The sequence below is a fragment of the Staurois parvus genome, unplaced genomic scaffold, assembly GCF_062004578.1.
Source record: "Staurois parvus isolate SC_StPar_1 unplaced genomic scaffold, SC_StPar_1.0 ptg000388l, whole genome shotgun sequence".
NCBI lineage: Eukaryota > Metazoa > Chordata > Amphibia > Anura > Ranidae > Staurois > Staurois parvus.
The window spans coordinates 1,928,232-1,955,597 of record NW_028318184.1 but is presented as its reverse complement, the minus strand read 5'-3'; the positions used below and the strand labels follow the sequence as shown (position 1 = coordinate 1,955,597).

Below are 27,366 nucleotides of genomic sequence, written 5' to 3'. Positions count from 1 at the left end.
AGAAGATGATCCTCTTTTTCTGAAGTGCTGCTCAACCGAAGCCAGTGTGCTCAACGACAATTTCAATGATCCTTAGGGCCCCTTCATATGGGTGATCCGATCAGGTCCACCAGTCTATGTATTGCTATGGACCAGTGGTTGTAAACAGACTTACGTCTGTTTACACCAGGCTACCTCCAATCCGATCCGGTCTAAAAAAAAAACTGAAGGGGATCTGTTCCCCTCCGTTTAGGTGAATCAGATAGGAAGACCCACAGAGCAGGGTGGGCTGTGTCCGCTCTAGAAAAACTGTCATCCGCCTGCTCAGCATAGGATCAGCGGCCTGATCCCCTGCTGAACAAAGCAGATTCTGCCCTTTGTGAAAGGGGCCTTAGAAAATCCAAATTCAGCTCCCTGCTTGTTTTTGTGTTTGAGCAGCCAAATGTTAACAAGGATTCTACCCCCTCAGCTTTTATTTTAAAATGGAGACAAAATAAACACCTGTCTCATTACCTCTGCTGCCAATTTGTGGATAGCACCGCAGCATGTAGACTCTTCAGCCACCATAGCTCTTCTAGAACATGGCAGTTTTGGCAGGGGGACATAAGTATTTTTTTCTTTTCAAGCAGGCATTTTTGTTTACTTTTCAAAAGTGTGTCAGGAAAATACACTTCACTCCAAGTGATATATGAACCCTGACCGCGTTTCTAATTTTAATCCCTCATGTGTTTATGTGACACCTTGTTGCATGTATGGTGGACTTGCCCTAAGACAGCCCAGTTTTGGACACGAGTTTATGCCATGCTCAGATCTATCTTTAATGTTTCCCTTCCTCATAACCCCTTGGAAAGCCTTTTACATGGTCCAATACTATCCCTCGCTAAACACCAGAGGCATTTGGTGAATTTGAGTTTCTGGCTTCACAGTGAACGCTTGGCTAGAACATGGAGGCAACCATTTATTAATTTTGCAGACGTTAAGCAGTGGCTAATCGGCACAATGGTAAACGAGAAGCTCACTTCCATTCTGGATGATACACACGCTAGGTTCTTAAGGGTTTGGGATCCCCGGATCATATATAATGCTCAAGAGAACATCAATTGAACCCTGCTTTCTGTATAATACGCTTCTGTAGCCTTTGTACACCATACCTGGACCAGCCCATGGATGCACCAAGCCATGTGTTTTGAGCTTTTCAACCTTATACTCAAGCTCAATGTATTAATTTCACTCTGTTATTGTGCCTCACTTTTTGTAAGACGAAAGTGTGTCAGGTTCGCTTTAATCCTGATTTGGAAACAGCATTCAGTTTATTATTGGGATAATGGCATATATGGTATATAATTTTTTCATATATAATCTGGTTTAAAGTTTTCAGTCCCACATCTGCCTTTTGAGCATATTAAAACCCTAAACAGAAAGGCTGTCTCATGTTCACTTGGAGGTCTATGTATAAAGTTTAAATTTTGCATACTCTAATATGATTAGTTGCGATATTGTCAGTACCACCAAAATGCAATAATGCATTTTTTTTTTTTTGTGGATTACGTATTTCTGGGGAAAAAAATGCGTTCTGGCCACTGGATTGCACTGAGGATATAGGAACTACGTATATATTATAGCACAGATGGGGGATTTTTATTATTAGTGTGCACATGTTTCTAATATCTGCAGTGAACCTTTAATACATAGAATCCTTAACCATTTCAATACCGTGCAATTTTACACCTTCCTGCCCAGGCCATTTTTCACGTTTCAGCGCTCTCACACTTTGAATGACAATTGCGCAGTCATACAACACTGTACCCAATCTAAAATTTTATCATTTTCTTCACACAACTAGAGCTTTCTTTTGGTGGTATTTAATCACCGCTGGGGTTTTTATTTTTTGCTAAATTAACAAAAAAAGGCCAAAAATGTTGAAAAAAATACACGTTTTTCTTTGTTTCTGTTATAAAAGTTTACAAATAAATAATTGTTCTTCATAAATTTAGGCCGAGATGTATTCTGCTACATGTCTTTGGTGAAAATAACCCAAATTAGGATGTATTATTTAGTTTGTAGGAAAGTTATAGAGTTCACAAACTATGGTATAGATCTGATTATTGATCAATCCTGAAGTACTGACGACCAATCTAATTTCTTGAGGTCTAAGAATGTCAGAACAGTACAGATATCCCCCAAATGACCCCTTTTTGCAGAGTAGACAGTCCGACGTACTTCATAAGAGGCATGGCGAGTTTTTTGAAGTTGTATTTTTTTTGTCATAATTTTTCGAAAAATGAAAAAAAATTTTTTCACTATTTTTTTTTTTTACATACTGTCACCAGTGCAGTACAGCGTCATCATATAACTGGCATGGCGGTGAACAGGGACACTGACTGGTGACAGTATTGAAAAAAAAAAAAATATATATATATATATATTTTTTTTTTTTTTTTTTTTTTTTTTTTTATTACTTTTTTTTTTTTTTTTTTTTAACATTTTTTTTTCATATTTTAATATGACCAAAGTAGTACAATGTCACCATAGTAACATTGTACTACTTTGGGGAAGTGATCAGTATTTTTTTTTTTTTTTTTTACACAATTTGCTTATAGCAAAGAAATACTTTGCTATAAGCAAGCATTTACCTGAATGAAATGGATTCATTCAGCTTTTCTTTTTTTTTTTTGTGCTTAGCTGTGATTTGGTCACAGCTAATCACATGACATGTGCATGTGATTAGCTGTGACCATTCACAGCTAGGCACTAGTATACAATGGATGGCATCATGAATGAAGCCATCCATTGTATACAACTGTCATGTGACCTGCTGTGATTGGTCACAGCAGGTCACATGGTACCTGCAACGGGGGCCGGTACTCAGATCTGTCATCGGCCGTGTCCGAGGTACACGCCCGGTGACAGATCGAGCCGCTGCGCCGCTCTGCATTAGCGCAAACGGCGCATGTGCGGGAGCACGCCAAATGGCGTGCACCTGGAGTGGAGAAGCAACTTTGAAGCCGCCAAACGGCCATTGGCCGGGTGGCAAATGGTTAAAGTGGAGTTCCACCTGAAAAAGAAAAAAGTCAGCAGCTACAAACTGTAGCTTGTGTGTTTTTGGCATCACAGAAGGACAGGGGCATATTATGTATTGAGGCAAATGATTAACTATGGTAACGCATTAATCTGAGCATTTACTTTTCTATGAGCTGCAGCACTTCTCAATGGCCATGGATTGCAGTAATAAGGCTGCACATTTATTTTTAATAATCAGAAACACTGCACATTCTCTCTGGTTGTGCAGAAACCACAGCTGTCACTCCTTCATACTGTGCTTTTTGGGAATCTCAAATCTTTATTCGTTCAGGAGGAAGTCTATTAGACAGTCCATGTAGTTTCCAGCCATTCTAATCATCCTGATCCTTAGTGGTGATTTCTTTCTCTTTTGCATCTGTAATGTTAACTGTGCACATTTTATTTGTGTAGAATGTAGACTGTAAAAGCTTGTCATTATACCTGCTAGGAATTCCGGGGCCCCGTACAGCCTACCTGACAGGAACCCGACACCCCCCCCCCCTTCCCAAAAATATCAAATTATATTTTTGCTACATGCCACGGCCGCAATGCAATGCTTTGCAGCTATGGCAGAAACTATACCCTTGTTGAACAAGACCTATTCAAGTGGAAAACAGTGCATTAGTGCAGGGTGTAAGCAGGCCATGAGGATGCCCCCTCACTGCCCATCAAATGTTTGTTTTTTTTTGGTACATTTATTTTTAACAGCCCTGTTGAGGAAAGTCTGACAAAATATCAGGGGCGTAAACAGACCCCTGATTTCTCACATTTGAGACAGAGAAAGGGATTGAGCACAGAGATTCATCAGTCCCTTCCTCTGCAGCCTCACCTTCACTGATGAAGGAATGAAAAGAGCTATGAGGCTTCCTGTTCATTCACAAACTAAAGCATAGTAAATACAGTTTACTATGCTTCAGTGATGAATAGACACAGAAGCGATCGGTAGTAATAGCCCACTGTGTTCATCCAGGAAAGTAAGGGCCAATTAATATGGCATATTTAATGCCCCACTCCCTGCTCTCCATCCTGAAAAAATCTCCTTGTGTGCCCTCAGCAGCTGCTGGTGGGAGTGGAGGGAAGCTGGAAGTGCTGCTTGGGAGGGGGGTATAAATATTAATGATTCCCCCTGAAATGCAGCTGGAGGGAGAAAGCCAGTAACGCTGCAGGGGGATCCGCACAAGTCACAAGGCAGTACAGCCGTCCCTCCTGCTACCCCCTTTTGAACTAATGGGGCCCATTTTCAGTACAGGAGGACCGGCTGTACTGCCTTATGAGTGGCCCTAGACACAGCAGTTTTGCTATTTGTTGTGCTTCACCTTATATTCTGTGAATGTACTGTAAAGTAAACTTTTGTCATACCTCTCCAATGAATCTTGAGCTGTTCCACAGTCATTGTCCTGTGTATGAATGTACATGAAACCTTAAACCGTGACCAACTCCTTTTTTATTCTTTATTTAGATCTAACTACATACGACACTGTGAAACACTTTCTACTAAGAAACACAAACCTCAAGGACAACAGCATATGTCACAGTATTTCCAGGTATTTTTTTTTTTTTAAGTAAATAAAATATTTGCATTCAAGTGCAGAATTGAGGCATCTGAGTTGCACATTGCTTGTATGTAGCTGAACCAATGTCACTTTTATTATTGTTTGTTTAAAGAAAACTGTAATGGCTTGTTGGCAACTTTAATGTTTTAAGTTTATAAATGAACATTAATTATATGACAAGCATTCCCAGAGCACCATGGCATAACAAAAGAGCCAGCCCTGCAGAAGCTGTCTGCCTTAATGCAGGATTTATGAGATTGAAACCTCTCTGATGTGGGATCAGGGATGAATCAATCATGTGTGTGAAATTCACTTTGAATTATTGAGGTCAATAAACAGTCTTTTTACAATGGGCTGTAAAGGGATGGAAGAAAGTGTATGAAAAAGAACCTAGAGCTCCACCTGTTGGTTAAAACAAAAACAGAGTAATATATAATAAAATATAATACACAATAAAAAAAGTAATATATACTGTACATATATATTTTAATATAAATAAAAATATGCTATAAATAAAGGATGATTCCATTTCAACTGAAAAAAATTATATCAATATAAAAAAATAGTATAGCATATACAATATTATGAATTACCTTTCCATTGCAGTCTTCAGACCTGAAATTGTCCGCACAGTTCAATGCAATATGGTAGTCTGGAGGCATTCTGTACACCGTTGGTGTACAAAACATCTAAAAAAAAATGTAATTTTCTGCTTGTGTGATTGATTCACTGATTTTCCCAAAAGTCTGAAGTAAGATGCACTTACTTCTAGAGGGATGCGCACACTGCAACTCTTCTCATCAGAAGACTGCGAGTGTACCAGGTGATTATAATGAACCAGACACTCCAATTCAGAATCAGTCTGCACATGATATGCTGAAACACACAGCTATTTCTTCAGAGGAACAAAATATAGGAATCCCTGCAGAATGTAGATTAAGGGGATTGTTTTCTTTTCTGCAAAAGTGGAGATTTGCATAACAAAACAAAATAAAGGTAGAACACCCATACCCATACACATTCCTTTTAAAAATGCTTAGGAGTATGGCTGCATAAATGCCTGCCCATAGGCCATGCTTTAGGACACTATATACATATAGGGGTAGTCGGGCGTGAAGTACCCTTTGACTGGCTTCAGGCATTTGCAGTTTGTAGTGGTTCCCTAAAATTACCAGTCACTTTTCAGGACATTTTGTACTTTGGCTATGGAGAGGAATTGAAAAGGTATGCAGCAAATGCCTCAAGAACTGGCCTTATCAGGAAAATAGTAAATAATATTACAAAACATCTTTGTAGGTCAGTTTACCATAGGAAAGCACACTGAACAAGAGTGGCCTTCTTTAAAATGGTTCTAAAGCCTCAAGGTTTTTTATCGTAATGCATTCTATGCATTTGGGTAAAAATCCTTCTCTGCTGCAGGATCCCCCCCCCCCCCCTTATTCTTACCGGAACCTGATCCCATCCAGCGATGTGCACGATAGCAGCGGCTCCCTCCTCACTGGGTAGATTGACTCCCACTCCTGTTAATGAGCAAGTGGGGGGCGGGGCCGAGTCCCACTGTGTCAATGGACACAGCAGCATGGCTCGGAAATGCGCTAGCACGGGTGCGCCCATGGAAAGCGGCTTCCCGTGGGGGGACTGGACAGAGAGGAGGAGCCTAGAGTGCCGGCGGGGGACCCGAGAAGCAGAAGTTTGGGTAGAATGACTAAAGAAGTCGGGCTATGCAACATGATAATCTAAAACACAGGAGCTATCTACAACAGGGTGGTGCAGCCAGAAGAAACTCTAGGGAAATTTACTGAAACTGGAGCAATCACACTCTGGAGCAGCTGTTCATAGTAACCTATCAGTATCTAGGTTCAGCTTGTTCAGTTAAAGTAGAAATAAAGGCAAAACTTTTTTTTTTCCATTTTGGATAGAGTAAGGGAGGGTTATAACCCATGTCAGTTTTTCCATGTGTTTCCCATTAGGAATAATTCCCTTCACTTCCTGTCCCATTGCCCAACAGGAAGTGAGAGGAAATCCCTCTAAAAGTGAAGGAATCCCAGGGTGTCACCAGAACTAGTGTCCCTATTGGAAGATTTCCCCTCTATTCCTGTTCTGGTGTCAAGCCAAAATGTGGGAATTTCTGGAATACAGAGCCTAAATCTTCCTAATGGCACAGACAGCAATAAAAACTGACAGGTGTTCTAGTCCCTCTCCAGTCCAAAATACAAAGAAAAACTTTTAAATTTTTAGTTATACTTTAAACTTTGAAAATGAAAGCTAAAAGCTGATTGGTTGCCATGCGCAGCTGATCCAGTCTTAATAAGTTCCCCTCTCTGTATATTATAATTTTTTGAGAAAGTGTCCTGAATTTAATCCCTTTGAAATGCTGTGGTGTATTCAGGGGGAAAATGATTAATGCTGTAATTTTTAATTGTAACTAGCTTCTTTTTTAGAAAATCCTTGAAAACAAATATAAAACACAAGTATAATTATGAAATTAAAAAATGTAAATACAATTCACCCAAGAACATTATAATTTTACTATCCTGTCTTAATTTGTCTTCCTATCAGCGTCCTGTAGTTCTCTCTACAGCAGCACCCTTGGAGAGGGAGGGTCAAAACTATCAGTCACGCTTTGTTGCTATAGTTTTTCACAATGCCTGTATCGAATCCACTCAATTCCAATCATTTTTTTGTTTTTCATGTGTGTCTGGAGCAGTATTTGTTCAGGTTTGGTGGCTGCAACGTTGGGAACCCCGGCTGATGTTATCAAGACCCGAATAATGAACCAGCCTAGAGACAAACATGGCCGGTATGTGTCAATATGCATTTATGCAGCCTTTCTCAACCTTCTTCTTTTTTCTTTTTTTTTTTTTGGATGAACTCTTGAAATAACTTTCTGGCCTCAGGAAACCCCTGGTAATAATGGCTATATCTGTAGCTTATGATACATTGGTCTATGGAATGAATGCTCCTTATATACAGTATGTGGTCAGTAGGGTGAATCCTCTTGCAGATGAAAAAAATCACAAGTATCAGCAATAACATATCTGAGAAGCAGATATTGCTCATTGTTCAAGGAACCTCTAATATCCTCTGAAATAACCCTAGGTTTCTAAGGATCTCAGGATGTCAAAAGATAATTTATTGACTTTGACCCAGTTATATTTCAGCAGAAATATATGACAGTAAAATTGACAAGGAAAATGTTTCCTTCTAGCAATTCTTTGGAAGATGATCTGTTGCTAAAGGCAATAAGTACAGTTATCTTTACATGAGGTCCAGTGTTGTTAAAGGCAATGAGTACAGTTATCTTTACATTAGGTCCAGTGTTGTTAAAGGCAATGAGTACAGTTATCTTTACATTAGGTCCAGTGTTGTTAAAGGCAATAAGTACAGTTATCTTTACATGAGGTCCAGTGTTGTTAAAGGCAATAAGTACAGTTATCTTTACATGAGGTCCAGTGTTGTTAAAGGCAATGAGTACAGTTATCTTTACATGAGGTTTAGTGTTTTTGTTGCTAGAGGCTATTGAACTACCTAATGTACCCAGAGGAAAGTTATTTTTTTAAAAAAGGAATCTAAACCCAAGAACAGAAATCTAATATTTTGCAGCTTACCCATCCTAAATGTGGTGTCTGCATTACTTTTCTTTATTCAGGCTTGTATTTTTATAACAAAGGGGCTTCTATAACAGGACTATCTCCATAACATAAACTGGGGGTGTTCTGTAGTCAATGGAGAACTGATAACAAGGAAGTATAGGCAGAGTGCACAGAAATTTGTCAGCTAGATGTCTGGCAGGATCAAGAAGTCATTTTATTTTTTTGAGCTTACCAAATAGGTATAACAATCATTTTCAGTGGTATATGCAACATATCAAAAGGAAACTAATAAGAAACCTTATTTGAAACCATAAGAAACCTTATGTTTGGGTATAGATACATAGGCTTTAAACCTTTGACCACCAGTGGTGTGTACCACACTTCATGGCAATCAAAAGGTTAAAACAAGCTTTTGATTGCAATAGCATCCATTAGGTTGTTTTAAAATTATTTTAAGTTCCAGGCTTTTAGATAAAATGAATCTGGGCAGCTTTAAGCCCTCTGGTCACTGCAGTCAGTAGGCTGAATCTAATAAACCCCTTATGTCTCCATAAAGTGTATCTGGCAGTTTTCACCTGGGAAATATTATTGCCTAGGGGTCCTATCAATCCCCTTGCAATAGAAATAAAGTTAAGATAAAAAATAGAAACCCACAAATGCAAAAAGTATAAAAAAGTACAAAAAACTCCCAAAACTGCGCTAAATAAATATAAATAAAATTACCAACATATATTTCTTTCAAATTGTAACCATGTCTCAAATACCCCCCTACCTATACCCCCCTACCTACTATAAATTCCTCAAAATATATATCACTTATGTAATTATATCCGTGTTCACGCTTCCACTTTAAATATTTTTTTCAACGTCTAACAATTTAAAGAAAAAATATTTCATAGGCGCATGCATAAATTATCTATATAACATTTCCAAAACAATACCTAATTATAAATATTGATAATATCAATAATCTATATAGTGCATAAAAAAGTCCAAATAATTCAGTCCATCCAGTGATCACCACATGAAAAAATCATGAATGATTCATGAAGATAAATTATTCAGTTCATCCATGAATACTTGTGCAAAAAAATAAATATAAATTTGTGTGGTGCTCCCCTCTCAGGTGTGCACTCACCAAACAGTGTAGCCTCCCACTCTCATGGTTGGCACACTGAACTTTGGTAAATAATCCTCCAAGGACCAGATCAAGTAATTCTCCCTTCAACCTGTAGTACTGGACTCTTAGGATAACTGTTCCCGATCTCCAAGGCCAATAAATCTTCTTTCCACTACTCCACTCCTATCATATAGAAGATAAAAAACGAGAGCCCCACATGGTGCAGTACCATTTAAACCATTTATTCTCCACAATAGAATACTACTTAAATGGTATTAAAGCCCAAAGATGTTCATAGCTTATGTTTCTTATGAGAAGAAAGCTGGAACAGTGCTCTCGCCACCGTCTGCCTTCAATCTCAGACAAACCCGTGTCACTTCCGGTTCAGGTCCGCGTCCCTTCCGGTACAGCCTCGCCCTGATGCGTTTTGTCACTTCCGACTTATTCATAGGGGATGGCTGTGCGGTGCTGCTTAACAGCTTCATGGTGTGTTCAATCAGTGTAAAGGAGCTCCTGATAGGCTAAAATTACTGAAACCCAAAAATGCACCTAGAGTGAACATGCAGGTGACAGGCTTGGGAGAAAGTAACTCCTGCAGCAAGGTCATTTTGTCTAGGATAGAAAAGTAAGATACTTACCCTATTTCTCACTACTGTAGGCTTCCTCCTCTTCATAAGACAAGTCCCTCAAAGTTGCTTTGCTCTTTGCTGCCTGAATGCTCGCTCCATTGTTCAACATTGTCACGTACAATACAGGACCAGTGGCTCTGCATTGTACGTGAGGAGTGAGGATGCTGAAGGGGCCCGCCCACATCCCCAGAGGTAAATTGCTTACTTTCTTCTTTGCTCCCTGAGAGATTGACACACCTGGAAGCATCGGTTTCTAATGAGACTTTGGGGATGATTTCTCTAAATCAGAGGAGTTGCAGTGGAAGAGATAGGTATCCAATATCTTATTTACAGAGGTTTTTGTCAAAATTTAAGTTTAGCAAGAGAAGACTGCGCTTTTGACAGTACAAGACAGAGGGTAAAAATAAACATTTGATCCCCATAAAAATACAAAAAATAATGCAGCGCTAACAACCTATACTAAAATACAAATGAGATAAATGGAAATATCACATATAGAATACACAATAAATATTCAGTGTTAGGTGCTCATGAAATGAATACTATGTGCAGCAGTCCATAAATGCCAATGATGGTGAAAAATCACAGCAAAACTCCGTGAGGTGATCACAGTGCCACTCAGTGTGCGGTCAATCCACAGATGGCCAAGATGGCCCCTCACCTCCTTGATGCGACCCACTGGGCCAAACAGCTATGGAGGTGACCTTATACACCCAATAAGGTATCATCAAAGGATGGAACGTATGGATAGATCCCTCCAATATCTTCTCCTATCTCCTAGGAACTCGATTCCACAAAACCATTTAAGATACCATTAAAAACAAAGAAGATCCTCCATAGTGTAATCCAGTTTTAATAATAACATGAATATAAATAAAATGCCCACTCACATGTAAAATGACAAAGATCAGCTTTTTCCCATATCATGGGTGTGTTTCCATGGTTCTCATGCTAAGAAATGCATGCAGCTCCACTTGCTCCACAATCCCTCCAGAAATGGTGCTGACGCCGGAAATGACGTCACCGCGCCACCGGAAATGATGTCAGTGCGTACCTTAACGCGTTTACGTCACGATCCACGTGACTTCCTCAGAGTGAAACACCCATACTGACACATCAGCCATTTATAAGCTGCAGGGGCGTCACCCTGCCCAGTGGGAAGACGCCCACCGCAGCCATGATAACGAAGCACAATACACTACTTGCAGCGATGCATTAATGCCCACTATGTCCTTATAACTGGCAGAAAAAAACAAAAACACCAACTTTAATATTTAAAACCAAACCACTTTAAATGGCAAAACCCCCTCAGAAGGGTAATCTAAATCTAAATTAATTTCATGGGAATTTGCAAAGAGTGTATATATGTATATATGTATGTGTATATATATATATATATATATATATATATATATATATATATATATATATATATATATATATATATATATATATATATATATATATAATCATGAAGGTGCGGGACAGCCTTCATCATAGAAAGAATAGGCTAAAATACCTGCAATATTTACCATAAATAATCAGAAGGTGCGGGAAATCCTTCCTCCTATAAAAATCTAAAATCTAAATATGTGTATATATAAACATATATACACATGTATATTTGTCTTTATAGCATCATGCCCCATGTAAACACACACATCCCAGGATCACAGATATAATGAACTATATATATTTAAAAACATAAGATGCCATTACAATAAGTAAAAATAAATATAAAAATAAAAAATAATTAAAATAAAATAAAAATTCCACATATCCTCAGAGTTAGCAGCATATATTCAAATCTTCAAAAAAAACCCCCAAAAAATACATTATTAGGAATGGAACATTTTTCTTTATCTGCGGAATTGTGTGACAAATAAATAGCCACTGATGAAGCAGTTAAGGTGAAACTCCACATTGAGACCCTTAGGTGTCAAAGTTTGCATTAAAAAAATCCACTTTGATTCGGCTCTACTGAGTGACCTAACTTTGTGACTGCCCCTCCAATGACCATTATATTTTTCAATCCCCCAAAATTGGAGAGAAGAAGGATCCTTATGATGAATCAGAAAATGCTTCGAAACATTATGTTTCGGGAAACCTTTTTTAATGTTCTGTATATGTTCACGAATACGTTTCCATAATGGTCTCTTTGTCCGACCCACATATTGCAACCCACATTTATATTGTAGGCCATATACCACCCCCTCCGTTTTGCATGAAATGAAGTCTCTGATCTTAAATTCCTCTCCACTATGGGTGGTTATAAAGGTTTTACGCCTCGTCTTAGTAACTCTCATCTCTTTACAGGCAAAGCACCTCTTACAGGGATAAAAACCAATATGGTCCAAGAAAGTGACAGATTTGTTCTTCCCCGGTGGGTCGAGAACATTTTTCACTAGTTTTGTCCGAAGTGTGGGGGCTTTCCTATATATACATTTTGGATATTGGGTCAAAATATAAAATTAATTTGGGAGGTTAGTGATGTGCGGATCCAGTTTTTGGATTTGGAAATCAATCTAAATGAGGGAATTATCAATACAAAAACGTTTTTCAAAAATGTGGACCATAATGGCTATATTCCCTGGGACAGTTGCCATTTTCCTCCTTGGCTCTGTAACATCCCCAAGGGACAATTTGTTAGATTGAGAAGGAATTGTACGGACAAGGAAGTATATATGTAACAAGCTGAACAAATAAGAGACAGATTTTGTGACAAAGGGTATACATATAAGGAAGTGGAGGCCAAACGTAAGATGGTAGGTGATATGCCAAGACAGTCGTTACTGCTGGATAATACTAGGGACAATAAGGTAGCTAAAGATAATCAGGTGGCCATAATTCTGGACTATAATATACATTATAAAAGGGTAGAAAGAATTTTTAAAAACATTGGCCACTGTTGAGGATGGACCCCATTTTAAATAATATTTTGACCCAATATCCAAAATGTATATATAGGAAAGCCCCCACATTTTGGACAAAACTAGTGAAAAATGTTCTTGACCCACCGGGGAAGAACAAATCTGTCACTTTCTTGGACCATATTGGTTTTTATCCCTGTAAGACAGTGGTTCTCAACCTTTCTAGCGCCGCGACCCCTTAATACAGTTCCTCATGTTGTGGTGACCCCCAACCATAAAATTATTTTCGTTGCTACTTCATAACTGTAATTTTGCAGTAGGAGGAATAGTGCCACGTCATTGGGAGGAATAGTGCCCCATCATTGGTATCAGTGAGAGGAATAGTGCCCCGTCATTGGTGTCAGTGGGAGGAATAGTGCCCCCTTCATTGGTGTCAGTGGGAGGAATAGTGCCCCGTCATTGGTGTCAGTGGGAGGAATAGTGCCCCGTCATTGGTGTCAGTGGGAGGAATAGTGCCCCGTTATTGGTGTCAGTGGGAGGAATAGTGCCCCGTCATTGGTGTCAGTGGGAGGAATAGTGCCCCGTCATTGGTGTCAGTGGGAGGAATCGTGCCCCATCCTTGGTGTCAGTGGGGGAGGAATAGTGCCCCATCGTTGGTGTCAGTGGGAGGAATAGTGTCCCATCGTTGGTGTCAGTGGGAGGAATAGTGTCCCATCGTTGGTGTCAGTGGGAGGAATAGTGCCCCATCATTGGTGTCAGTGGGAGGAATAGTGTCCCATCGTTGGTGTCAGTGGGAGGAATAGTGCCCCATCATTGGTATTAGTGACACCAATGATGGGGCACTATTCCCACTGACACCAATGATACTTACCTTGCAGACCCCTGCTCCAGCCTGGGCTCGCTCGCTCCCTCCCTCTCCCATGGTACCAACACTTACCTGTCAGATGTCTTCCTTCTCCGGCCGCTCTCCTCCTCTTCACTCGCTCGATCTTCGCGGTGCCGCTCGGCTCCTCTCCAAGCTCCACCTCCTTGCCGGTGATTGGCCGCCTGTGTGCCTCTCCTGAGCTACAGTGCCGGCGGCCAATCACAGGCGAGGATTGATCTCGAGGTGTGTCCAGATGACAGGGGCGGCATGTCATCCCGCCCACACCTGGAGACGGCGGCGAGGAGCGGTGTCTCGGTTCCTAAGACCATCGGAAATATGTGTTTTCCGATGGTCTTAGGCGACCCCTGTGGAAGCGTCGTTCGACCCCCAAAGGGGTCGCGACCCCCAGGTTGAGAACCGCTGCTGTAAGAGGTGCTTTGCCTGTAAAGAGATGAGAGTTACTAACACGAGGCGTAAAACCTTTATAACCACCCATAGTGGAGAGGAATTTAAGATCAGAGACTTCATTTCATGCAAAATGGAGGGGGTGGTATATGGCCTACAATGTAAATGTGGGTTGCACTATGTGGGTCGGACAAAGAGACCATTATGGAAACGTATTCGTGAACATTCCCGAAACATAATGTTTCAAAGCATTTTCTGATTCATCATAATAAGGATCCTTCTCTCCAATTTTGGGGGATTGAAAAATATAATGGTCATTGGAGGGGCAGTCACAAAGTTAGGTCACTCAGTAGAGCCGAATCAAAGTGGATTTTTTTAATGCAAACTTTGACACCTAAGGGTCTCAATGTGGAGTTTCACCTTAACTGCTTCATCAGTGACTATTAGGAATGGAACATTTTTCTTTATCTGCGGAATTGTATGACAAATAAATAATGTATTTTTTGGTTTTTTTTTTGAAGATTTGAATATATGCTGCTAACTCTGAGGATATGTGGAATTTTTATTTTATTTTATTTTTATTATTTTTTATTTTTATATTTTTATTTTTACTTATTGTAATGGCATTTTATGTTTTTAAATATATATAGTTCATTATATCTGTGATCCTGGGATGTGTGTGTTTACATGGGGCATGATGCTATAAAGACAAATATACATGTGTATATATGTTTATATATACACATATTTAGATTTTTGATTTTTATAGGAGGAAGGATTTCCTGCACCTTCTGATTATTTATGGTAAAGATTGCAGGTATTTTAGCCTATTATGATGAAGGCTGTCCCGCACCTTCATGATAATATATATATATATATATATATATATATATATATATATACACACACATACACTCTTTGCAAATTCCCATGAAATTAATTTAGATTTAGATTACCCTTCTGAGGGGGTTTTGCCATTTAAAGTGGTTTGGTTTTAAATATTAAAGTTGGGGTTTTTGTTTTTTTCTGCCAGTTATAAGGACATAGTGGGCATTAATGCATCGCTGCAAGTAGTGTATTGTGCTCCGTTATCATGGCTGCGGTGGGCGTCTTCCCACTGGGCAGGGTGACGCCCCTGCAGCTTATAAATGGCTGATGTGTCAGTATGGGCGTTTCACTCTGAGGAAGTCACGTGGATCGTGACGTAAACGCGTTAAGGTACGCACTGACATAATTTCCGGTGGCGCGGTGACGTCATTTCCGGCGTCAGCGCCATTTCTGGAGGGATTGTGGAGCTGCATGCATTTCTTAGCATGAGAACCATGGAAACACACCCATGATATGGGAAAAAGCTGATCTTTGTCATTTTACATGTGAGTGGGCATTTTATTTATATTCATGTTATTATTAAAACTGGATTACACTATGGAGGATCTTCTTTGTTTTTAATGGTATCTTAAACGGTTTTGTGGAATCGAGTACCTAGGAGATAGGAGAAGATATTGGAGGGATCTATCCATACGTTCCATCCTTTGATGATACCTTATTGGGTGTATAAGGTCACCTACATAGCTGTTTGGCCCAGTGGGTCGCATCAAGGAGGTGAGGGGCCATCTTGGCCATCTGTGGATTGACCGCACACTGAGTGGCACTGTGATCACCTCACGGAGTTTGCTGTGATTTTTCACCATCATTGGCATTTATGGACTGCTGCACATAGTATTCATTTTATGAGCACCTAACACTGAATATTTATTGTGCATTCTATATGTGATATTTCCATTTATCTCATTTGTATTTTAGTATAGGTTGTTAGCGCTGCGCTATTTTTTGTATTTCTGTGTTCTTTCCTTGTGGTTGAGGCGAGTGTGTGCTGCTTATTAATAGGTGTTCCATTGAGCGCAGGAGTTTTTTTCATTATTTGATCCCCATAGTCTGAATGTCTTTACTGTGTGACCTGAGCAGATCACCCAAATAGGGATCAGGGGACCGTGAGCAATTGCCTAGAACCCCAGCTCAGCATTTACTCTGAATTGCAGTATCCTGCACATGCTCCAGACTTGGCCACCAAGATTATTAGTTTTAATGGCACATGTACCAAACTAAAGGCAGACAACTGTTATCATTTATGGCCAAGCTTTGTATATTCACATACTGCTAGGAGTGCCAAAACAAAAATTGGGTTGAATCGACAGTGCAAACATCTTTCTACACACCCGAGGCACGTGCTTCTATAGACATTTTGAAAGGAGGGCAGGTACGGGGTATTGAATTTAAAATTGCACTTCGCTTTTAAGAGCGATGACTTAGGGTACATTCGCAGAGGCAATATAGTCTGGTGCAAATTGCAGTGGCAGCTGGCTTCAGATTCCTGCAGGAGGCTAAAATGCTGATGCAAATGTAGCCTTAAAATGATACTTGGGATCTGATTACTGCTCATTTCTATTAAATCAGTCATAATCGGCTAAGGCATTCCCTGCCCCACCCCACAGCCACATGTATACAAGGGGGGTGAATATGTACAACTGTGAGGTAGGGAACACCTCACTGCTTATTGTTGGCCCAGTACAGTGACCATATTCCTGGCAGGATCGCTCAATTAGATTTGGACTAAGATCCAAACATGCTCATCTATTAAAAATAAGCTCTTTAATTAAATGATAACTTAAGTCTTGTGATTTTTGTTTTTTCTTCCAGGGGAATCCTGTACAAGTCTTCCACTGATTGTTTCATCCAAGCTGTACGTGGAGAGGGATTCCTGTCCCTCTACAAAGGTTTTATTCCCACTTGGATGAGAATGGTAAAATTTGGATGAATGGTGAAAAATGTTAACAATGCAGAAAATTCTTGGTATAAAGCTTGTTGTAATAAACGTTTACATAACACATGGTTACACATAGGTTAAATTACAGCAGTGCTTATAATGAGAACTTGTGAATGGGCACCTTCAGTAGAGTAGCTGGCACTAAAGTATAGTGGCATATGAGGGGTATGGCTAGGCGTGCCAAGGCTTTTCTTCTTTTTTTTTTTAAGTTAGTTTCACATCTCCACATACATGTTAATGTTAAGTAGCATACTACAGCAGGTAAAATAAGTATTGAACACGTCAGCATTTTTCCCAGTAAATATATTTCCAAAAGTGCTATTGACATCGTAATGACAGCTTCAAGACGCCTCCTGTATGGAGAAACTAGTCACATGCATTGCTCAGGTGTGATTTTGGCCCATTCTTCCACACAAACAAATCTTGAAGGTTCCGTGGGCCTCCACTATGAACTCTGATCTTTAGTTCTTTCCATAGATTTTCTATTGGATTCAAGTCAGGTGATTGGCTGGGCCATTCTAGCAGCTTTATTTTCTTTCTTTGAAATCAATTGAGTTTCCTTGGCTTTGTGTTTGGGATCATTGTCTTGCCCATCTAAGTATAAAATGGGCAAACTAATCTAAGCTACGCTAAGATACCTCTACCCTACACAGATGTACACAGCTAACAATTCTTTTCAAAAAGAAAATCATTACAAGAACAGGGCTTTTATGGGAATGTGTGTGATAAATAAATAGAACACAACACTGTCAGAGGGAATATCTTCAAAGCAAGATAAATCCCTTTTAGACTGCTGTCAGCTGAAAAAGTATCCCCATTGGAGACGTTTTCCTGTTCTGGTGACAACTTAGAATTTTAAATTAACAGTGACCGTTAGTATGAACCTTCCTAGCAGCAGTAAGAACTTGACAGTGGGTCGAATACTTCCTCACTGTCCAAAACTAAAAAATAAGTTTTGCCTTTTAGATATGTTTTAAAGACCTTCCCAAAGCCAAACTGGAAAGCAGAAATCCCCCCTTTATGTGTGAGGAATGGAAAGAAATTATTGATACTTATCTTGTGCACCTGGTTTAATTATCATATTTACTATACCAAAGTTGGATGAAAAGGTTGGTGTCATATCTGTCTTAAAGAGACCCTGCCAATCCCCTAAAAAAAATATTTTGGTAGTTTCCTGCAGTGGAACACTGCATTCACTGTCATATCTTTATTCCCCACTGCACTGTGTGGTTTCTTCCACCAACCCCTATGTCAGTAAAGGACACAATAGTGACAAGGGTTCGAAGAAAAAAACAACAATATACAATGGGGGACACAGACATATGCTGAAGAGTCTGACCATTGCTGTAGTGCTAGAATGGAGAGAAGGTCAAAGATACAGGCCCATGGAAAGGCAAGTATAAAAGATCTTTTATTGCAAAATACTAAGAGGAGTTTTTTTGGGGGGGAACTGACATGGTCTCTGTAACGTGTTGCTGCCTATGTAACACATACAGTCAGGTCCATAAATATTGGGACATCGACACAATTTCAACATTTTTGGCTCTATACACCACCACAATGGATTTGAAATGAAAATAACAAGATGTGCTTTAACTGCAGACTGTCAGCTTTAATTTGAGGGTATTTACATCCAAATCAGGTGAACGGTGTAGGAATTACAACAGTTTGCATATGTGACTCCCACTTGTTAAGGGACCAAAAGTAATGGGACAGAATAATAATCATAAATCAAACTTTCACTTTTTAATACTTGGTTGCAAATCCTTTGCAGTCAATTACAGCCTGAAGTCTGGAACGCATAGACCTCATCAGACGCTGGGTTTCATCCCTGGTGATGCTCTGCCAGGCCTCTACTGCAACTGTCTTCAGTTCCTGCTTGTTCTTGGGGCATTTTCCCTTCAGTTTTGTCTTCAGCAAGTGAAATGCATGCTCAATCGGATTCAGGTCAGGTGATTGACTTGGCCATTGCATAACATTCCACTTCTTTCCCTTAAACTCTTTGGTTGCTTTTGCAGTATGCTTTGGGTCATTGTCCATCTGTACTGTGAAGCGGCATCCAATGAGTTCTGAAGCATTTGGCTGAATATGAGCAGATAATATTGCCCGAAACACTTCAGAATTCATCCTGCTGCTTTTGTCAGCAGTCACATCATCAATAAATACAAGAGAACCAGTTCCATTGGCAGCCATACATGCCCACGCCATGACACTACCACCACCATGCTTCACTGATGAGGTGGTATACTTAGGATCATGAGCAGTTCCTTTCCTTCTCCATACTCTTCTCTTCCCATCACTCTGGTACAAGTTGATCTTGGTCTCCTCTGTCCATAGGATGTTGTTCCAGAACTGTGAAGGCTTTTTTAGATGTCGTTTAAACCTCTCTAGCAATGATGTCTAGGATCAGAAAAGTCAGGATTAAACAGCCTGTTTAAACAGTGCATAGGATTAACCCCTTAGGTTCCACAGTGAGTATAACAAGCATGCTTTACTGCATATACAGACTGAGTCTACTCTTGTGGGTTTAGTAACACTTTAAAGCATATAGAGGTACTATGAATAGCCCATGTATGGTTTTAACTAGTAACTGTAAAACACTAAAATAACCCCAAACTTTGTGACAGGTTCTTGTAAGAACAATTATCTTCACGGACAGTAAAAAAAAACAGTTGTTTGGTTCAACCATGCTCCACCAGTTATAGAGTTAAGACAGACAGTTAACAACATTAGTCAGCTAAAAGGAATCAGGTGTCTTAAATATTGATCATCAGTTTGGATCAAATGTCTAATAAATCCTAACATCAAGTTCAAACATATAGGCTTCTTGAAATGTGCATTGAATCATACACACAATCAAAACAACCACAGCAATTAGTTTCATGAAATAGTTTGTAGTTAAAATATCTTAGTGACTATTATAGTGAATTAAATTTTTTTGGAGATCAGGCCAGCCCCAAAGCCAGTGGTCTTGCATAAAGATGCATTAGTAAAGGTCCATTCACACCAGCCACTGAATTACAATGCAGTGGTTGATATGCAGTGAGGTCCAGCGCAACGCACTGTACATTTTTTTTTTTTTGACATTTCAAAAAGTTCAATTGCCTGTTGTATGGTGCAAGTACACATGCAGTACTTTTAAGCACACACCACCGCAAAGCAAGACATTTTGCCTTGTCATGTGGTGGGGATATGCTGGAATAGCCACCCAACGCAGTCCCATCACATCTGGTGTGAATATACCCCAAGAGAAATCTTCATCCCCTGACTGCTGACAGAAGTGATTGTGCCAGTTACATTCCCTTGACTTTAATTCCACAAAGTATAGGTGAGATGGTTTTTTTCAAGTCATGGAATAAAAGTAATCTAAAAATAAGACTGATTAATAATGTTCAATTCAGGAATATTTAATGCCAGGATAAGGAATTTTATTTCCGCTATATGATTGTCATTTTCATAACCCATTGGACTGAAAATAAGTCACTTTTTTGAAAATATGTATCCTTATCTGGTGTGGTAGCTTAGTGCAGAATTGCTAATCAACACAAGTGTAACAAGCACCACAAATGATATCGAAAGAAAATTCTGGCATGAAAAAAGTCTGCATTAATGCTAATTTTAATTAATGTTATTTATACACTATTACTTTAGTTCCTGTAGCTAATCAGAGGGGGCATCTATTTATCTACAAAATACATTGGTGTCTGAATTTTTTTTATACATGAATATTCTTTGGATATCTTTTGTGGTCCCCTTTACATACACGTCAGTTGGTTTTATTTGTGGTTCCACATCTTTCCATGGTAAAGTTTGCTTTAAGCGATTCTGTTGCTACCTGGAAAAATATTGGAAAAAGGCTTTATTGTAAAAGAATACTTTTAATACATACTGTATCTGTTTGACTGTCCTTGCCTCTGGAAGATTTTTTTAGCAGTGGTAAAACAGGTAAAAACAAGGTAAAAACAAAGCATCTAACACACATTTGGGTGTGTTGGATGCCTGGTTTTTCCTTTCTATGTTGCTTCCAACTAGATTTCTCCTAGATTGTAAGCTCCAAGGATCAGGCCCTCCTATCCCTCTTTTATTGAACTGCATTGTTGCTGTATTGTCTCCCGTTATATTGTAAAGCGCTGAGCAAACTGTTGGTGCTCTATAAATCCTGTATTATAATAATAATAATGTCGTTTGGCAAACTCTAATCTGGCCTTCCTGTTTTTGAGGCTCACCAATGGTTTACATCTTGTGGTGAACCCTCTGTATTCACTCTGGTGAAGTCTTCTCTTGATTGTTGACTTTGACACACATACACCTACCTCCTGGAGAGTGTTCTTGATCTGGCCTACTGTTGTGAAGGGTGTTTTCTTCAGCAGGGAAAGAATTCTTCGGTCATCCACCACAGTTGTTTTCCGTGGTCTTCCGGGTCTTTTGGTGTTGCTGAGCTCACCGGTGCGTTCCTTCTTTTTAAGAATGTTCCAAACAGTTGTTTTGGCCACGCCTAATGTTTTTGCTATCTCTCTGATGGGTTTGTTTTGTTTTTTCAGCCTAATGATGGCTTGCTTCACTGATAGTGACAGCTCTTTGGATCTCATCTTGAGAGTCGACAGCAACAGATTCCAAATGCAAATAGCACACTTGAAATGAACTCTGGACCTTTTATCTGCTCATTGTAATTGGGATAATGAGGGAATAACACACACCTGGCCATGGAACAGCTGAGAAGCCAATTGCCCCATTACTTTTGGTCCCTTAACAAGTGGGAGGCACATATGCAAACTGTTGTAATTCCTACACCGTTCACCTGATTTGGATGTAAATACCCTTAAAGCTGACAGTCTGCAGTTAAAGTACATCTTGTTCGTTTCATTTCAAATCCATTGTGGTGGTGTATAGAGCCAAAAATGTTAGAATTGTGTCGATGTCCCAATATTTATGGACCTGACTGTATGTGTGGTGACAAAAAGGTGGGCTTTAACACCCACACACCTAAAAAAAAAAAAAAAAAAAAAAAAAAAAAAAGTCCTGTATATTGTATTTTGATGTCTTTTCATCAAAATACACGTTCTATAGCATTAAATGGTAATGTGCCTACAAATCAATGCACCAGAAAATGCACTGCGCAGATGTGAACTGGCCTGTAAAGCTGAACTGTGGGAACTACAAAAAAACACCTTTGCAGTGGGGCCCCTGAATTGCAACGGTTAAATGGTTAAGTCTAGGGGTAGAAGAATAAGCTGTAATACTTACCCGATGCTCACTCTAGAAAACATCTTCTAACTCTGCAACCAGCCAGAGGCCTCTTTTCTATGGCACTGCAATTTCTTTGCATACAATGCAGAACCAATAATCCTGCATTGTACGTGAGGATGACTATGGCACATCTACAGCTTGGAGTGTCAGAGAGAAGGGGAGAGCACTAGAGCCCACTGAAGCAAGCTATAAGTAATGGCTTATTCCGTCATCTCTAGCCTTAACAAGCAATTAACCCTTGGAGAATGAGGTGGGGATGCACTGAACGGGATTACAGGAGTATTCACATATTTAAAGTTTGTGTCTGGGAGCGTATGTCCTATTCATTTTGTTATGGTGTTTTGTTACAGGCTCCCTGGTCGCTGGTCTTCTGGCTGACTTATGAGCAGATAAGACGTATTGTAGGGGTTAGCTCATTTTGAGTCTCTCCATTAGGTAAGTTGTTTGGCTGAAGTCTTTTAGGCATGTGGGAACCAAGTCTTTCCATTTTACATGAAAAAATGTTAGAGGATGCTATGCTATGAATTATGTCAGCCCACAGTATACGTCATGTTAAAGTTTTAATATAAAACCTCCTATTTAAAAATGTAAATCACTATGTCCGCTATGAACCTTGTTAGTCCGAAAAGCCTATTCTGTTACTGGACCCTGACTTAAAACAGAACTTATCCCAAAAAAGAGGAAGTTCCACTATTCCTCCTACTCTCCCCTCCTCTGTCATACTTGCACATAATTGTTTGGGGTGGAGAGGGGGTGGGCACCTGGCTTTCACAGGTACCTGATCCCACTTCTGCTGGGATTACCTAGACCAGGGGTAGGCAACCTGCGGCTCTCTAGCTGTTGTGGAACTACATTTCCCATGAGGCATTGCAACATTACAAAACTGACAGTTACAGCTATGACTTGCAGAGGCATGATTGAACTTGTAGTCCTGCAACAGCCGGAGAGCCGCAGGTTGCCTAACCCTGACCTAGACGATTGAAATGGAAGTTCTTCTCCTCCCTCCTTGCCCAAAGCGTTCTGGGACACATCACAGGTCCCAGAAGGCTGCGGGACCATTCAGAAAGCTCAGCATGGTTCGCGCATGCGCAGTGGACAGCAGGCTGTGAATCCGCAAGCAGTCACAGCCAGCTGCCCACAGTTAAGATGCTGGCACCAGGTACCGAAAACCGGTGAAGAAACCAGCTTGGGTGAGGACAGTGCTGGATCCCTAGACAGGTGTGTCTGTTTAAAAAGTAAATGTTAGCAGCTACAAAAACTGTAGCTGCTGACTTTTAATAAACAAGTGACTGAAGAACCTCTTTAATGGTTAAACTCTGCCAGCTACCATAGCATGTACATTATTGGCCAACAAGGCAGCTGATGAAGTTTAAAGTGACTGTCACAAAATAGGCTTCCATCAAGCTCAAAGTGTCCTTCATGCCTTGAGGTGCCCACCCTATCCGGCCTCATGCACATTACTATTGTCCATTTTAGGAGCATGTCCTCTTCATGACCTAGTGTGAAAATGTAAGAGCGAGCAAACCTTTTTTAGAATGGTTGGGGCACTAATTAAAAGTGTAAGTAAATAGAACTGAAATAGAACAGAACAGCCTATTATTTAAAGTGGTTGTGAAGCCTCAAAGCTTTTTTTACCTTAATGCATTCTATGCATGATTCCCCCCCAGCCCCCCTTATTATTGCCTTAGCCCGATCCGATCCAGCGTCATGCAAGACAGCAGCGATTCTCGCCGCTGTCTCCCTCCTCATTGGGCAGATTGATAGCAGTGGGAGCCATTGGCTCCCGCTCCTGTCAATCAGATCCAGTGATGAGCGGTGGGCGAGGCAAAGTCAATGGTCTGTGTCATTGGACAAAGCAGCAGGGCTCGGGAACGAGCACACATGAGTGCCCCCATGGGAAGCGGCTTCTCGTGGGAGCACTGGACAGAGAGGAGGAGCTTGGAGCGCTGGCGGGGGACCCGAAAAGAGGAGGTTCGGGGCCGCACTGTGCAATTCCATTGCACAGAGCAGGTAAGTATAGAAGTGTGTGTGTATGTTTTAATTTTTTTCCTTTATAATCGCTTTAACCACTTGCCATCCAGAAGATTTACCCCCCTTCCTGACAAGGCCATTTTTTTGCAACACGACACTGTTACTTTAACTGACAATTGCACGGTCATACAACAATGTACATAAATGAAATTTATGTACTTTTTTTTCCCCACAAATAGAGCTTTCTTTCGGTGGTATTTGATCACTTCTGTGTTTTTGTTTTGTTTATTTTTTTTGCACTATATACAATTACATTTAAAAAAAAAACAATATTTTTGACTTTTTTCTATAAAACATATCCAATAAAAGAAAAAATAAAGCTTCCTCATAAATTTAGGCCAAAATGTATTCTGCTACATGTCTTTGCTAAAAAAAAAATCCTAATAAGTGTATATTACTTGGTTAACATGAAAGTTAGTGTCTACAAATGGCGGGGTATATATACACTTGAATTTTTAGATATTTATTTTTTTATACTAGTAATGGCAGCAATTAGCGACATATAGCGGGACGGTGAGCATTCTGACACTGGGTGGGAACTAACTGCCACTTACATCTCCAGTGACACCAATACAGTGATCAGTGCTAATAAAAAGCGCTGACACTGTACTAATGACACATGGCAGGAAGGGGTTAACATGTGAGGCGATCAAAGGGTTAACTGTGTGTTAGGGAGCACTTTTATTGTGTACTGTGTGCTGTTTTACTAAGCAGACCTCCTGCTTGCTATCTCTCTCGCCAACCTCCACATGGGTTGGTGGGAGATGGTGAAAATATTTGGACCTGACAACCCGTTCTGTCCCTACATCCTGTTTTTCAGGCGCTACATAGATGATTTGATCTTAACTTGTTCCAGTGAGTTTGGGGATTTGGAATGTTTGTCGTCGTATCTCAATGACAATGAACATAACCTCAGCATCACTGGACAGATGAGCGATCACAGCATTAATTTCTTGGATGTCACACTGAGGAACTGTGAGGGCGCAGTTGTCACCAGTTTGTATAGGAAAACCTTATCAGGCAATAGCATTCTAAGAGCTGACTCAGGATATCCCAAACACACACAGAGATTCCTGTGGGACAGTTCCTACAATTGCGTAGGATTTATAATAAGGATGTAGATTTCAATAGAGAGGTCACACACATGAGGGATCGATTTTTACAGAGAAAAACTGTGCATTTATTATTTTTCTTAATACATTTAAAACATATGTTAAAGGCTAAATTTACCTTTATTTAAAATGTAAGCAGTGTAAGTGCCTGGAATTGACTTGGTATCAGCTTCCAGAGAGAGGGAAGGCGGAGCAACACAAGGAACCATTCTGACATGTTGCAAAAAACAAGCTAAGAGAAGAAAGAAGATGTGCTTATCACTGTGCTTCTCCTTTCATGGTCTATTCACAGAGTGGGGAGGAGACCTGTAAGTGAAAGTGAAACTGCAGTGCAGAAAGATCAGTTTCCCCTCTCCCATCAGGCAGGGATTGGGCTATGTGTGAGCTGTGTAAATCTCAGGACTGAATGAACAGAAATACAACTCTTTTGGCAGGTAAAACAGTTCCAATAGATGTTTTTCATTTGTGTTTTTGCCATTTGCCCCAAGTTTAGCCTTAAATTAAGCTTGTATTTGTAGGTTGCAATGCTGTGACCTTGAATGCTGGCTTCAGTATGTAAAATCACAGACTTGGGACAAGTAAGCAGATTTGGAAATGTGATTTTACCTTCTGCACGCTTGTTTAAGAACAGTGACTGCTAGCCAAGGCAACAATCTAGGTGTGTAAACATTCATACAATTTATATTTTTTTTTTCTGCATAACGGGTGTATGTTTGTATGTGTATATCACACGTATGTATATATAAACATATACAGTATATGTAACTTTTTCTTCTTTTCTGTGGAATGACAGGAATGAGATCATCAGCAGAAGTGTGACACCATGGTATTTGAAGAGAGATGCACACAAATTTCCAGTTACACCTCTGAGAAGCTACACAATTAGCTCCTAAAAATGAAGAATTGTTTTAAATAATTGTGATTTTTATAAAAGAAAAACTTAAAAAAACTAGTTAATTGATATAAATTTACACTAAATATAACTAAAAATGTAATCTGTTGTCTTTTTTTTCATCTGTGCTTGTTTTAAATATATATTGTATGCCGATTTGCTCCTGAGTCTTTCTGCAAAGTATTTCTTCTTATGGCAGACTGGCTTTGACTGTCTTATACTATACGGCCTTGTTCATACTGGCATACTACAGTGTACGCCTGTGAGAGGGCCGTGTTTACCTACCCAGGGATCCATGCTGTTAGTGTTTGGAGCCGCACACCCACATGGATGTCGGATTGGGAGCAACGTCTATCTGTGCAGCTGCTCTGTCCCAATTGACATGAATGGGAGTGCCTGCACAGAAAACCTGTGCTTCCCCATGCAGGTAAACACGACCTTGCATGGGTGTACGCTATAGTATTCCGTGTGAACGCAGCCTAAATATCACTGAAGATACTGCTCTATCAGTAATGATGGTAAAGAAGCATATTCGTGGTAATATGACTTGCAGACATCTCTAAGGAATATGAGCCTTGTGTCTGACAGCCATACGTCAGCGCTGAGCAAACTGTTGGCGCGTTATAAATACTGTATAATAATAATACGTCAGTATCTTACAAAAGAAAGGAGAAAAGCAGAAAAACATACAGCTGTGTTGAAACATTTGCATGCCACAAAAAAAGCCCCGTTACAATAAGCCGACAACACCTTGACATGCCTCACCGGGCTTTTTTGTGACACAGGAGCAGTAAAGGCTTCCTTCTGGCAACTTAACCACGCAGCTTATTTTTGTTTAAGTATTTTCTTATTGTGCTCCTTGAAACAACCACACAGTCTTTCTCCAGAGCAGCCTGTGTACCTGTGTAGTACCTAAGTAGTGGAGTTGCAACAAAATACAAGAGAACTAGAAAAAAAAAATTATAATCAGCACATTTTCTAGATTGCTTCCCAATTGATGAGTTTGTCCAGAAGAGGGCAGTACAATACAGAACTTAAGAACCAGCAGGACGATCGACAACCACCTAGCAGAAGAAGTCACTTGCTGCAGTGAACCTGGGCCCTGTATACATTCTGTCAGGCTACAGCTGCATTTATTTAAAGCACAATGGAAGCCTCCATTACTTATTACTCGAATGCAGTCAGG

The 27,366-nt window shown here is 39.9% G+C and overlaps 1 protein-coding gene across 1 annotated transcript in view; it reads left to right on the top strand.

Annotated features, from left to right (window-relative positions):
• Nucleotides 1-26,283, top strand: part of SLC25A27 (solute carrier family 25 member 27) — a 39,481-nt gene extending 13,198 nt beyond the window's left edge. Inside the window, exons 6-10 of the mRNA XM_089685901.1 lie at nucleotides 4,499-4,583; nucleotides 7,300-7,392; nucleotides 16,772-16,874; nucleotides 22,496-22,580; nucleotides 26,082-26,283. Of these exons, the coding sequence (XP_089542027.1) occupies nucleotides 4,499-4,583; nucleotides 7,300-7,392; nucleotides 16,772-16,874; nucleotides 22,496-22,567 (353 nt within the window). The 3' untranslated portion in view covers nucleotides 22,568-22,580; nucleotides 26,082-26,283. The remainder of the gene's footprint in view (nucleotides 1-4,498; nucleotides 4,584-7,299; nucleotides 7,393-16,771; nucleotides 16,875-22,495; nucleotides 22,581-26,081) is intronic.
• Nucleotides 26,284-27,366: the final 1,083 nt, after the last annotated feature.